General features: G+C 35.3%; 2 protein-coding genes across 6 annotated transcripts in view; one reads left to right on the top strand and one right to left on the bottom strand.

The window, feature by feature from the left end:
• Window positions 1–5487, bottom strand: part of LOC129259507 (uncharacterized) — a 35633-nt gene extending 30146 nt beyond the window's left edge. The window contains exons 1-3 of one of the 5 annotated variants that reach the window (XR_010293364.1): window positions 5071–5230; window positions 3124–3250; window positions 692–791 (exon numbers count right to left, since the gene is read on the bottom strand). Coding sequence is in view for 4 of the 5 variants with exons in the window: in XM_064098424.1 (XP_063954494.1) it covers window positions 692–791; window positions 3124–3250; window positions 5071–5107 (264 nt within the window). In the remaining variant the exon portion in view is untranslated. Of the gene's footprint in view, window positions 1–691; window positions 792–3123; window positions 3251–5070 lie in introns of all 5 variants that reach the window. The other 4 variants (XM_064098424.1, XM_064098423.1, XM_064098426.1 and 1 more) reach the window with 4 other exon arrangements.
• Window positions 4953–13980, top strand: part of LOC129258989 (U3 small nucleolar RNA-associated protein 14 homolog A-like) — a 16533-nt gene continuing 7505 nt past the window's right edge. Inside the window, exons 1-7 of the mRNA XM_054897255.2 lie at window positions 4953–5654; window positions 6516–6594; window positions 9206–9276; window positions 9616–9683; window positions 10753–10895; window positions 11906–12061; window positions 13587–13709. Of these exons, the coding sequence (XP_054753230.2) occupies window positions 5638–5654; window positions 6516–6594; window positions 9206–9276; window positions 9616–9683; window positions 10753–10895; window positions 11906–12061; window positions 13587–13709 (657 nt within the window). The 5' untranslated portion in view covers window positions 4953–5637. The remainder of the gene's footprint in view (window positions 5655–6515; window positions 6595–9205; window positions 9277–9615; window positions 9684–10752; window positions 10896–11905; window positions 12062–13586; window positions 13710–13980) is intronic.

Genomic DNA, 13980 nt, shown 5'->3' with positions numbered 1-13980 from the left:
CCATGGCGTGTTTTCCTTCAGCAAGAAATTTATCCACACTGTGCTGCACTCGACCCAGGTGAGGTGAATGGGTACCCGGCAGGATTATTTCCTTGAATGCACTGAGCGCCGGTGATGGTAGCTCGAGCTAAAGCCGGGGTAATAATAGCAGCGCTTTGTATCCTCAGGCAAAAAGTGCTTTATGAATCCAGCTATTATTATTATTATTACTTGGTCTATATTAATTCTCTGGGCTACCTTTCATTTAGTCTAATATGCAGACAGTCCAACTTGTCAATGAAATTTTGTTTATCACTCACATAGTACAGTACCTGTATTCATGTATGCATCATGCATGTATAAAATTAAAGGTATTTATACCTTTTATTTGTATTTTAAGCATGTTTATAAACATTATGCTCAAAATACCATAAAATTTCCTTGTGTTCTCAAATCCTGACATTATTGAGCAACATCATAAAACTAACGAAATATCAATCCCCAATATTTATCTTGATATGCACAGTATTAAGCAACTCTTTTTCTACTTCTATTCATTTCAAGTTCCATTTGCATTCAACAGCAAATTTCAGGGGGTCCCATTGCAACTTATAAGGGATTTTGTGCCATTTTCAGGTGATTTGCCCATTGCCAAACGTAGAAGTATTTTTTTTCACAGGTTACATCCAACAGAGAGTTATTTTTGTTTTACCTGTGGGTCACGATGTTGAGGCGACACGATTAGCTGAAACTTTGGTGCAGAAGAGCTAGAAGAACTTGATGTATCTGAGCTGATCACTTCAACTTCTTCACTGAAAGGTCAAAAGAAGACAGTGAGAATATCAACAAGATATGAAGATGAACATTTACCTGCATGCAAAAGGGGTATAATGTGAACACTTCTAATAAAAGGCACTTGCTAATGCACCGTGCCAAGATAATTATACTAGTGAATCATAGAGGTAGCACTCCATATCAAAGTTGGACTCGATGATTTAAGTTACTACTGTTTGTCTTCAAACTACCCATCAAAGCCCTTTATAACCAGATACCAAAATATATCAGATGCAGCCTTGCTTTCCATAGACCATCTCGCCCTAATCTCCGTTCATCCAAAGACCCATTTCTGCTTGCTATTCCAAAGACCCGTACAAAATAAGGTGATCGCACTTTTACTGTTACCACATCGAAAGAATGGAAGTTCAACATCCATTTTTTCATCAAATCATCAAACACTACAGATCAATTTAAAAAATCTCTAAAAACTCACCTCTTTTCTAATTAGTCATTTTCTTTTTATCTCCTTCATACATGCATTTGTATTGTTATTACCAGTATGCAGTTTGATGTTTGTAAATGCTGTGATATATTTTTACTATGGAGAGCATAATAAATAACTAGTTTTAATAAGCAAACGGTTCACTTATATTATACAAATATACAATGACACTCGAGGATCTGGCTAAAACTATTCGCATCCAAGGAACATCACATAGTACTATTCTCCCGAGGGCCATCGGCCCGAGGGAGAATAGTACTATGTGATGTTCCTGAGTGCGAATAGTTTTAGCCTGTCCGAGAATGGGTCATTGTATATTTGTTTTATATCCCTTCCACTCATACCATTTTACAGCGAAACGATTTTTAATAAGTCGATATAGAACAATCGTTGAGAAGTTGAGAAAATACTAATTCTTGCCGTATGGATCGTCTGTTCAGCGAGCGCACCTGGTTAGTGCAGCTCGCCGAAAGTTTCCCGTGGCATGCAGTGGAGAGTACCGTTTGGCTGAACAGCGCTCTGCTCGCATCGCGTCGCACAGCTCGCGAATCGTGAAAAAACGTATAGTTCACTTTTTCCCTAGGGAAAAAATGGACTATGCGTGACGTCAGCAAGGAAAATGAACTATTTCACGGCAAACGTTTTTCGTAGTAAAACTATTCTTTTTCTCTTTGTGTACACTCTCAATTCAACAATCTTAAGTAAGGGATATAATATGAACTGACAAAAAAGAGATAATTTTGGCAATCAGACCCATGACAAGGAAGTATAATCGATATTGACAATTTGATAAAACCACAGGCCATTTAATACTTGACCACATGTAGGTGCAAAAAATACCTTGGGTAATGGGGGAAACTTCAAAAGTTGGGATACAATGAAAAAATAAATTTAACAGATTCAGGGCAATACCAGGAACCAGTTTGACATGTTTGCCATTCTGGGTAATATCTAACCAGGACTCAGGCTTAATTAGGAACAAATATGACATGATGATGATCTATGCTTTCTCCTTTATTCTATATAAGATAAAATCAATATTCTCAGGAAATGGGTGGTCCACAGCTTTGAAAAAGTTGTTTTAGTATTTAATGAATACCCCCTGTAACTAAAATAAAACTTAGCGATTATAGTGTAATAAAGGTAGAATTATTATTACTATTACTATTTGCAAGCAATCATACTGAAAAAAATGTTTAATTGACCACTGAGCTTTACATGGTATTTTGGGGCCCTGAAAGATGTTTCATGAATCTGTAGAAGTTGTCAGCATTTTCTAAATTATGTAAATTGTTCGCTTTGACAAAACCAGTACAATCCATGGTTTTAGATGGCTCAGAATTACATGTAAGATACCCAATTAAGCCAGTGCTGCCTTTACAATGACAAATTCCCAAAGAGTTTAAAGATAAATGAAAGTAGTTGCAGTAAACGCTGATTTCACGAGAAAGTCTGTAAAACCAGGCTTAATTGTCACTATATCATCAAGGATCTAGATCTGGGACAGTTACACAAACTGAACTTTGTGAAATCTTGAAATCTACGCTGAAAAATGTCCACACTGAAGATCACCAACACAGATAAGCGCACTTGGGACAGTGTATTATTACTGCTTTGAATGTCGGCCCGACGCTTGACCCGAATCCCGTGCTTATTTACTAATTTCTCAGCAATTACACAATTTCTTCCAGAATCATTTGGCACATGTTTTTTATTTATCCAAACAGACACTTTGGTTGTCATTTAATTGGATTCTGTACAAACTCATTTTGAGATCATTACCACAACTGGCATTCATCTTTAAAGCTACTGAAATCATTCTATATGATTGGCCATCTATGAAACAGGTCTACTTTGTTCCTTACTCTGTTGATGATGAAGCTCTTGTTGAAGGGTTGCTTACGGCCGGTGAAGGAGACTGTTGATTGAAAACAGTGAAAGTAGTCTGCAGGAACCCCAATGCTGCTGGGTTATTATCAACTTCACTCAGAGCTGCAATACAAATAATCACAAGTAGTAAAGTATCACTTAAATCAAATTCAGTGTACATGTATATACTGTACATCAAATTGACAAATTAAAAGGGAACGGTTCAATTTATTAATTGCATTTCCAATCAAACATACAAATCAGATATGAATTACCAGATCAACATTTTAAAGAAAAGCAGTACAAAATAGAGCATAAAATGAGGGGGGTATGCTAGCCTAAAAGCAATGCTTGTTAAGTATAGATCCCCCTTTGAATGTAAAAATAATTGCGTACTTAATATTACATGCATATATACTAAGAAAGAGATTAAAAAGGTGGAGAATAGTTTTGCGAGATGCCTTTCAAAACATGAAATTTGAATAGGTGAAATCACACAAATTCTCTTGAGCTTCCACTAGTGGCACCCCATCCCCCCCCCAAAAAAAAAAATACTAATAATATTAATCTATCAATCAATCAATTAGTACAATTGATCAATAAAAAGCCCCAAAAAATACACAAATTTTGTCAAATTAGAGATTGTCTCCAATGCAGAACTTTGCTAATAAAGTTGGTCTCCACTTCAGTTCAGGATACATTATTTGTTTGCACACTTTAGCTTAGGCTTAGCACTACTCCACTAGCAGGAATTAAAATTGTGATATAAAGTGTTTCGTCAGTGATGATTCTGACAAATAAATCTCACTAGTAAACTGTCTTTATCTACTTTTCAAAATGGGAACCAGCTAGTACACCTCTATGGAGAATTTCCCAAATAACTGTACAAACTGGTTCCAATTTTGAAGAGTAAATAAACATTTTTAAGATTCATTTTTTCATTGATGAACGAGCAAGCTGTCTTTAATCTACATTGTACAGGTACTCGTCAAAAGGGGAACCATGAACCAGTAGCGTATACAACTCTACGGAGCGTTTTAGTTAGATTTATTTTACCAGTGATGACTCTTGTTTACTTGTGAGATTTATTTTGTTTCTGATGTATTTACTGCACTGGTAGGCCCAGATCTAGTGAATTTTAATTGATTTGTTTTTTCCTTCATCTGCTTGAACTTTGTGAAAGTGGTCTTGAAGAGTGGGGAAATGTGTAGTGTTATAGTATACTAACCTCGCAATACATGTGAGTGGGGCCGGGTAGACCTACTCAAGATGAATTAGTAAATTACATTTGACAAAATAAAGTAATGCGAGGGATGAGTTTATCGTCATCAATGTCATCTACAAAAAGTGTCAACTAAAAAGTAATGGAAAGTTGGGCCTAGCGCCCTAGGAATATTGCACGCGTAGACAGCGGAAACCAGATTCGTGGAGAGCCTCGCATTGCCCTGATTGCAAACAAAGTCATTTTGCGTAAATTATTTTGAAAACCGATGAAGCCAGGATTCTTCACCATGTTCACATATTGCAGAAAGAAGCGGCTTTTGGCGACCATTTCCCAAAAAAGAATGGAATGGACAACTTAAGTTAAATGTTTGCAGATGTTGAAAATGATGACAGATGTTCCTTTTTTTTTCCTTCCTAAGATTTAGCTCATTTGGATCTAGTCTAGATCTACACAGTTACTTGTTAGGCCTAATTTATAAGGATAGGGTCTAACGTTAATACATTAGAACTGCACAAATTTCAGCAAAACGCATACCGGTCGGTACTATTACTTAGTTGTGCCTTGTGGCATACTATACTAACGACACAGGCCTATGCATCGACCATCATCCATCCACAACCACAACACGCTCAACAAACGAGAAACACTTCAATCCTCACTCGTGAACAACAAAATAAAAATTTAAATTAAAAAAAAGAGTGTAATGGAAATACAATACCTGCCAACAATGTCTTGGCACGTGGATCGGAACTCATGTTTTAAAATGAACACCAACTGACATTTTGTAGATAGCTAAATACTTAATAAATAACGATTTTTACGTCCAAAAACTAGCAGCAATGAGTACCGCAGTCGAGAAAAGCTGACAATCTTTCTCTGGATCTTCCTGCGAAAGGTCAAGTCGAGGTCACACATCGCTTGACCTAACACTGCCATCAAAACTCATAATTTCTGTATTTATAGTTTTCAAAAGTCTTTAAATAATCTTCATCAGAATTAATTTACATTCAGTACCATATTATTGATCAAAATAATTTCCTTCGTGACAAGAAATTCAACATTTTTTGGCCGAACCGATCCTCGTACACAACTAACACGTGCCTCGCATCAGAACTGGGTGGTGGAGAGCGTGTTCGTTTTGGGGAGCGAATGTTCACGGGGAGCTAGCGGGTGGGTTTTGCGGTGGTATCGTTACAACTTGACTGCTGCCGTGGAGAAAGCTTGTTTGAAGTCTTTGATTCGACCATACTTTAAGGTGTGAAGGACAGGAACATCGTCATTTGTCATGGATGTTTTGCTGAGGTATCTAAAGATTTTATTTGCTTGATATATTTTTAGCATAATGAGTACGAGTCTAAATTGAGAGCCACTGACATTGTCATTGTGACTTGTCATTGACAATCATGAAATTTTTTGCCAGACAAATGGCATGTTTCTATAGAAAAAACAAACAGTTTATCTTTTCTGGAATCAAAAAACCATATCGGATTATCGCCCTTAAACCAACCTGTGTCTATAGAGCGAATAATCTGATTAACTCACATTGCACGTTGTGGAACACTGCAATTCTCAGAAATTATGTCTGTCACTTATTTCTGTATACTTACGCAGGTAGGCCTAGTCTTGAGGACTCCATGATGATGTCTTTTTAAAAAAAATTTGACATATACTTCTTCATCAATGACTCAAGACTAGGTAGGCCTTCATAAGTACCATTTAACGAGTCTGTAGAAACACGCCACATAAGTCATAAGTACATGTAGGGCCTATTGAAAAACTGAAAAAATAATGAAGGTTGAGGAAAATCCATCATAGATTATAAAACAAGATGTAAGATTTTTTTATTTGTGACGTTATAGTAGGGTGACTGCACACGGGTCTTGAGAGCAGGGTGCAGCATCTGAACAAAAATTTTGTCATTCCTATGTCCAGAGAACAGAAAATAATGTCTGATTAAAGAAAGGGATTTATCAAACTAACCCCAGTCAGTCGGACAGACAATATTATTAATTATGGATGCAAAAAATGCCTCGTTAATTGTTGATGTTCCTTTTAATCATGTTTGCCAGTAGTGGCATGTCTCCAGTATTGGAGATCGTCTCCTGTTGAGTCTACATGTATCATATCCATTGTGTTCCTCTAACATTTTTCTCCTTTCTCCAGCCTTCAAGCTTCTGGTGTTGAAAGGGAAAATGACGACGATGATGATTCACACTCTAACATCAGTGCAAGTGAAGATGAGGTAAAGAGCCTTTCACACACCTTTCGGAAGGAATCTCACCCATTTTGGCTCATACTTACATGTACCAGACCATTTTGCAAAGCTTGGCAATTTTGTCAAGTTTTCATGATTGATTGCAGTGCCATTGACCACAATGCATTTCAATCATGAAAATCAATTGTATGATCACCCTCAAAGTGTTGTGTTATGATGGGGGCCCCATGTCTGCGCAACTAAAAATTTAGTTGATAATGTTCCTTATATCCTTATTATTCCAAAAATCTCACCAAAATTGGGAGAAATAGACAATTTTCTTGGAAAAAAACCTTGGCCAGTCATTTTCAGATTGAACAAAAAAGTGGTGCCCCAAGTCTGCACACCCATTCCCTCTGCACACGATTCAGGGATTTTGCTGAGAAAGGCTGCATTTTGACGCTGTCACATGAAATGCCCAAAATTCATTATTTTTTCACCATTTTAACTCTTTTTTTTAATGAATATCTGTATTGGCAGTTGTTGCATATCTTTTTTCACTGGAATCACGCAGATCTATATAAGTGTGTGCAGATAAGGGGGACTGCATAGACTTGGGGGACCTTACCATACTGGAAACAGTGTAAGTTGTGTCATAAAATATTTCAAAACAGCAACAAAAAATGAAGAAAAATAAAAAGAAATCTTAACACACATTTTCTTTCGCTTTTCTATATCATTAGACTCTTTAAAGCAGATAGTTAGACTATAGCACCCTTTGTGATCATCTACAATTATCTGGATTATAGTCCATATATATTAACGTAAAGGCAGTGTGTCAGACGTGTACAATGTAGGCCTATTCTTATTGTAAAAGTCTTATGAATGCTTTAAGGAAGGGTCCATTTATATCGAACATTAAAAATCTTTATTGCATACGTATGTGAGAGATTTTCATGTATACAAATTTAAAAAAATCCTTCATGTGTTATTAGGAGAAATTATACAAAAATGAATGATGAATTCAGGGAGAAAAAATATATATCCATGCTGTCTTCCTTAGATGAGAAATGAGTACAAACAAATTATAAAGATATTTTTCTTAATAGAATTGAAACATATTCTTTTTTTTTTTTAAATAAGTATACTTGTAGTGAAAAAATCCAAATGAATTCAGAAGCATAATTTACAGGTAGTAGTGGTGTTTTGCCTCCTTACTTAACTCTGAAATATGCTATCTTCAGAAGACAGCAGTTGTTCTCATGTAATGTTTGAAATATTTCAAAAAAAGAATATTTTTTTATTTTATTTCTGATTTTTATTTTAAGGGTAAAAGATAGTATTGTGCAGCAAAAAATTATTAATGAGAAAGTCTATAAAATCAAGGTTAATTGTCAAAATATCATAATATCGAGATCTGATACATTAAAGTAAACTTATCTTTGATGATCACTAACACAGAAAAACCATATGTGGGACAATGTATTGATATTGCTCGGAAAAATACCCGACATTTGATGGAATTCCATGCTTATTTTGCTGATTTCCCAGCAATTACGCATTTTCTTCCAGAGACATTAAGCACATATTTTTTATTCATAAACACAAGCACTATGGTGGTAATTTTATTGGAATCTATTTGAACTCATTTTGAGATCTTTATCACAACTGGTATTTATTTTTAATAACTTGTTAGATGATTGCACAGAAGTTTATTATTTTGTAATTTGAATAGCATTTTTGGTTATAAGAGAAAAGCTCTCTACTAAGTAATGTAAAGTCTTACATGTATGTAAAAATATACTATACAAATGCATAGCAGTCTTTCAAAAATGTGGAGCAAATTGTGATGCGATACCAGGAAAATTATCCCTTTAAGAGATAATACTTGTTAGTTACAATAGGTAAAAGAGTATTAAACAATTGACTTGATCTCTTAAATTTTATTATTGTGCTACTTCTTTTCTTATCAACTTCATTTTCACTCTGATTGATTTCATTATTTTTCAGGTAATATATTTCTTGTATTTTTTTTTAATTTAGGGAAGCCTCAGACCCTTGAGCAGATATGTTTGTTTTTACTGTTCAAGGGTCTTTCTTACTCTTATCAGTAATTTCATTTTCAAAATTGCTCTCACTGACTTGGCCAATCATATGGAAGGATTTCAGGAGCTAATAGTAGTTGCTGTAGGAAATTGCTATCCAACTGATACTTCGGTGCTCAACTGGGCCCCCGTCTTACTAAGGAGTTGTGATTGATTTGATCAATCACAACCATGGAAAGCCATTACCGTACCCCAAATTCCAAAATGTCTGTATGATGTTTATTCATGCATGCATCACTGATTTGACAATTCGGCGGAACATTTCATCGACATGATCTGTCAAGTTTTCGGATCTGACATTTTTCCTTGATTCTGATTGGCTGAGAAGCACTGTTACTGTACTAGGGTAAAGGGCGGATAAAACGTTCCAACAATTCCTTTCATGACATGCTTCCCAGTATACTCCTATAAAGCTGTTTACAATGGGATATGGTGCAAATCTCCCATATGAAAATTAAGACATTGATGGCTTTCCATAGTTGAGGGTTTTTAATGGGATCAATCACGACTCTTCATAAGACAAGACCTTGGTTTCATCTTATCTTTACATACAGGGTGATTTGGAGGATGAATCAAGACATTCTAAACTCTTGGAAGCCATTGGCTCCATGGAAACCAAGAAAAGGTAAGAAATGACAAGTTTCAGGATAATTTTCTCTTTTTTTTAATCTTTGGGTTTGACCATCCAATAGTCAAGTTATTATAGAGAAAATATGAAGACTGATTCTTAGTTCAAAATCAAGCTTATTTTGTGCAGTTTTGTTGAATCAAACTTGATTGAACAGAACTGATTAAATGTGATTTGAATTTTCAAATGGTACTTTTTTCTGTTTAAAATAATCTCTAGACTAGAGGATGAAAATTTATAAAAGAAGTGCATAGTGACCAAATGTTGAGATATTTAAAAAGTATTTGTCCCCCATGTTATTATTTGTGTTGTTCCTGTCTATTTGGTGATGTACAGGTCAAAGGTCAAGCAAAGGTCCGAAGCAAGTGCAGATGTTTCAGAGTATCAGCTGAATACTAAAGATGGTAAGTGTTTTTTACACATTCGCCTATTATTTGCAGAACAAGTATGTAAATGTATCATATTAGGTACTTATCAAATGTGAAAACAAGTGCGTGGTGATGTTGAAGGTAGACTTAACCTACCTACATCGACCCGCTGCTGAAATGGTTTTCGATATTAGCTATTGCGTTTTGTCAATATGATGTTGCCAGGCACCCTTGAATCGCAAGTGTCAACAACGGCATGGATGAGTTTGGGTAGACGGTAAAATCAGGATGAATGCATTGTCAATTCGGATGGTGAACGAGGGGTCAACATTGACACATGCAGTGTATAGAATTATATCAACGTACAAATTGAAAAGTGTCTGATAAAAAGTATAAAGCATTCATGTACTTTGTATCATGGGACTAATATCTCTGTGACAAAGTTGAAATATCATCTTTCTCATTGTAATTTTTTTTCTCCCGCTCAAATGTTACATTCAAACAAATATTTCTCCCATGTTGTTTTGGTTTTGTACTTGTCTTGTTATTCCCCTTACCTGTATAAATTACATGATTCATGTAAGGGGAGTGCATTGTCTGTGTACATGTACATAAGAATTAATAATAATGATGATAACAATAATAATGAGAACACCAGCAGCAATGATGATAAGCAATAAAATTAGTGTATGACACATACATGTACATGTAATTATTTCCTTAAATTAGGAGCTAAAGGAAAGATGTGAGATGAGATAAGATAAGGGTTCCATAACACAAAGGTTAGCGATCAATCGCTAAATGAAATGGCCTATCAAGATCAAGGTTGCATGCGCATTTTACTCACTAGACTGACTAGAAACCAATGAGAGTTGTTCTTTCAAATTAGCAATTAATCGCTGACGTTTGTGTTATTGGGTGCAGTTTAGATTATGAATTTCATTTTAGAGCAAAGATACACGTTGAATGAGGGGCCAATTTGATTTGTATCTCTTGTCAATAATGAGAGTTTTGGATGCTATAATCTAAGTGCATTGAAGGTTCTGCTGTGATTATATATTTATGATCAGTAATGGAATGAATGATTTATTCTTGGTAAATTCAGTTCAAGGGAAAGGAATTTGGATCCATGATCTTATGGGATCTTTGAAGAACACCCCATCCCACTCCGCGCTGAAGAAACAGATGAACAATGTGAACAAACGGAAGACACTCCCTACTCCCTTACATCAGCATGAAGCAGAGAAGGTATGGGCAAAGATTTAAACGGTGATTGTAATCACAGGGCATTTCACATTAATGTCTGCGCTGAATGAGAAATTGGCTTCTGATTTTATATATGAAAACTGTCAGAGAATGTGTTGTTGGTGCTGACAAAAAAAATATGTTAGTGGTGAAAAAATTATAGTTTTAAGTGAGGATTTGAAAGAGAAGGTATGGGCAAAGATTTAAATGGCGATTGTAATCACAGGGCATTTCACATTAATGTTCGCACTGAATGAGAAACTGGCTTCTGATTTTATGATAACTGTCAGAGAATGTGGTGTTGGTGCTGACAAAAAAACAAAGCTAGTGATGATAAAAGATGACTTTTAAGTGAGGGTTTGAAAAAAAACTACATGAAATACTCCCTAGAAATAGAAGTAGAAGACCTTCTTATTTGGGGGGATTTGGCATTGGCATTTGGCAACAGTGCTACATATATTGACATATTATTATTATTATTGCTTCTGCATGGCATATATTGACATGCCTCCCAGAATCTGATTGATTACATGAGTTCAATACATTCAAATGGGACATGTCATAGATACAATGACGAATTCTGATGCATATGAGTAGTATCATGATGACAGGCATTTCCAGTCTTTAGTATGCATTGTTGATATTTCTAGCTCATCTAAGCTGTAAAACTTTTTCTTTATATTGATTTTTGGGGGGTTCTGTAAAATGAGAACAAAGTAAAAAAATCTGATCTAATAGATCTTCATGAGGTTCACCAAACTTCTACACAGAATTCTAAAATTTTGAGTAAAAACATGCACTTCCACTATTTATGTTGACCAAGATATGTTTGTATTTGTTTTATATAAACTATAGTGTCAACTGGGCTAAAATAAATTCAATTCAAGAGTACATGATTACATTTCAAGATTCAAGATTACATTTCTTCTTTTGCTAGATGCCGGATTGGCGCCACATGATTGATGTGCTAGTTTTGATTTTCAATACTTTTGATGTCACCTTTGACCCAACAGATCCAGCGGACGATGGCCTATGAAGGGGTCAGCAAGGAGGTCTCTAAATGGGACCAAGTGGTACAGACCAATCGTAAGGCAGAGCATCTGTCCTTTCCTCTCAACCAAAAGGTCGTTGGACTTCCAACCACTGACCAGTTCGTCAAGAAGTTTAAGGTAGGTCAGTGACTAAACATATGATCTCTAATGCCTTAAATTCCTTAATTTTTAGGGCAAAGCCTTTTCTCAAAATTAGCTTATTTCTATATTACAGAACAAATGAGAAAAGTTGACAGAGGTACAAAATATCCTAGGCCAGTGACAGACCTGCCAACCAGTACGTTTTAGCCGTATTTAGTACGTTTTTGCAACCAAAATACGGCAGTACGTTTTTTCTTTAAAAAATACGTTTTTTTTTTACAAAATCGTAATTTATTGAGAAAAATCATCTCTATATGTCTCTATTTCATAAAACGTACACAAATATGGTTATTAGATCAATGTAATTTCAGGTAACTTGTTTTTTTTTCAATCATTTTGTAAAAACCAGGGTGAGATATACACAAGTTTCAATGGTTTTTTTTTTCATCTGCAAGAGCAGTGTGCATTTTAGCTTGCATGCAGCTTGAGCGCCTTGAGGGGCGAGTGCACCAAGCATTTTATTATAAAATACACTTTTTGGGGGGAAAATACAAAATATTTATCTCACACGGTAAAAATACTGATTTTTTTTGTCAAAATACTGATTTGGGGGGATAAGAATACTGAAAATGCAAAATACAACTTGGCAGCTCTGCAATGGCCTGTATTCTGAAGTCGGGTTTAACTTAGACCACGGTCTAACTCTGTGCTAAAATTATAGGGAGCCAAAAATTGTGTTTTTATTGTATATTTCTTATGTCTAATATTTTGTTTCCTTTTGCTTTCATAATGAAGAAAAATAATTCAGTTATCATTTCCAGACAATTATGAACAATTTTGGTGTCATATGAGTCAATAAATTGACTGTGTACTGTTGGGGATTTGTGCTCCGATTGGCTCTCCATAGTTAAACCACAACTTTAAACTAGGGTTTAATTTAAACCCGAGAAAGAATACGGACCAATCTGTTTAGATGAGATTTGATATAGGATTTTGTCTAGCTCTTGAAATGAAGGCCTTGATTCATTCATATAATTGATGATGTTGGATCCAAAGTTGTTCAGCTGTCATCTGGAGGTGTTTCATCAAATCTGTCTGCCAGAAAATGTCATTGCTGTCTAAATTCAAGATTGTTGATTGGCTGAGATGCACTGTCCTCTGACTTTTATATTAGCATCTTTCAGAGAATGACTCTCTTTTTGATGCTGACAAATATCACGAAGTCATTATAGATGTTTGTTCTATAGTAGAAATTTGTAAATCAAGAATCCCAACTAACAGTAAAGATACAATTTTCAAAGCCTAGATCAGATTCCTCCATCATCATTGGTGTTCAGAAATAGTCTATGCTGAGGTTTGGAGACTTACCAGTTGATGATGCTGGGCGCATTCTATTGAAAATATCTTCAAAGAAAGTTTGAATTCTATAATTTGAACTTTATTAATGAATATTAAGGTCCATGATGCCATTTTACATGGTTTGGAAAGCATCCACTCAAGTATCCTTCATTAATGAAGATACAATAGTAATAAAATGCATCCCTCATCTGTTTTCTTACAGCCAAGCACACCGTTGGAGCAGGAAGTCTACAAAATATTGCATGGGAGTAAGTTTGCAGAGAGACCCAACAAACAACTCTCTCAGGCTGAAGAAGAGGCCATCAAAGCAATGAGCTTGTCTGAGGTATGGCCTACATATCTATTTCATATTGAAATTGGTGTGAAGAGAGGTATTGTGAAGAAAGTTATTTACAAAATGGAATGTTTCAAATGTTTTCATGATTTACAGGACAATTATAAAAAATTTATCATTAAATAATAAATCTATACAGAAAAAAGATGTAAATATAGGAGATGATTTGCTAGAAATACATGTACAGTGTACACAAATTCAGGGGTGACGACAGCAATTGCAATATTGGTGGTTAATCGTCAGTTACCCCTTTGAAAGACCA

This window comes from Lytechinus pictus, chromosome 4 (assembly GCF_037042905.1).
Source record: "Lytechinus pictus isolate F3 Inbred chromosome 4, Lp3.0, whole genome shotgun sequence".
Taxonomy (NCBI): domain Eukaryota; kingdom Metazoa; phylum Echinodermata; class Echinoidea; order Temnopleuroida; family Toxopneustidae; genus Lytechinus; species Lytechinus pictus.
Note: the sequence above shows the minus strand (reverse complement) of the source record. Positions and strands in the feature narration are given on the sequence as shown.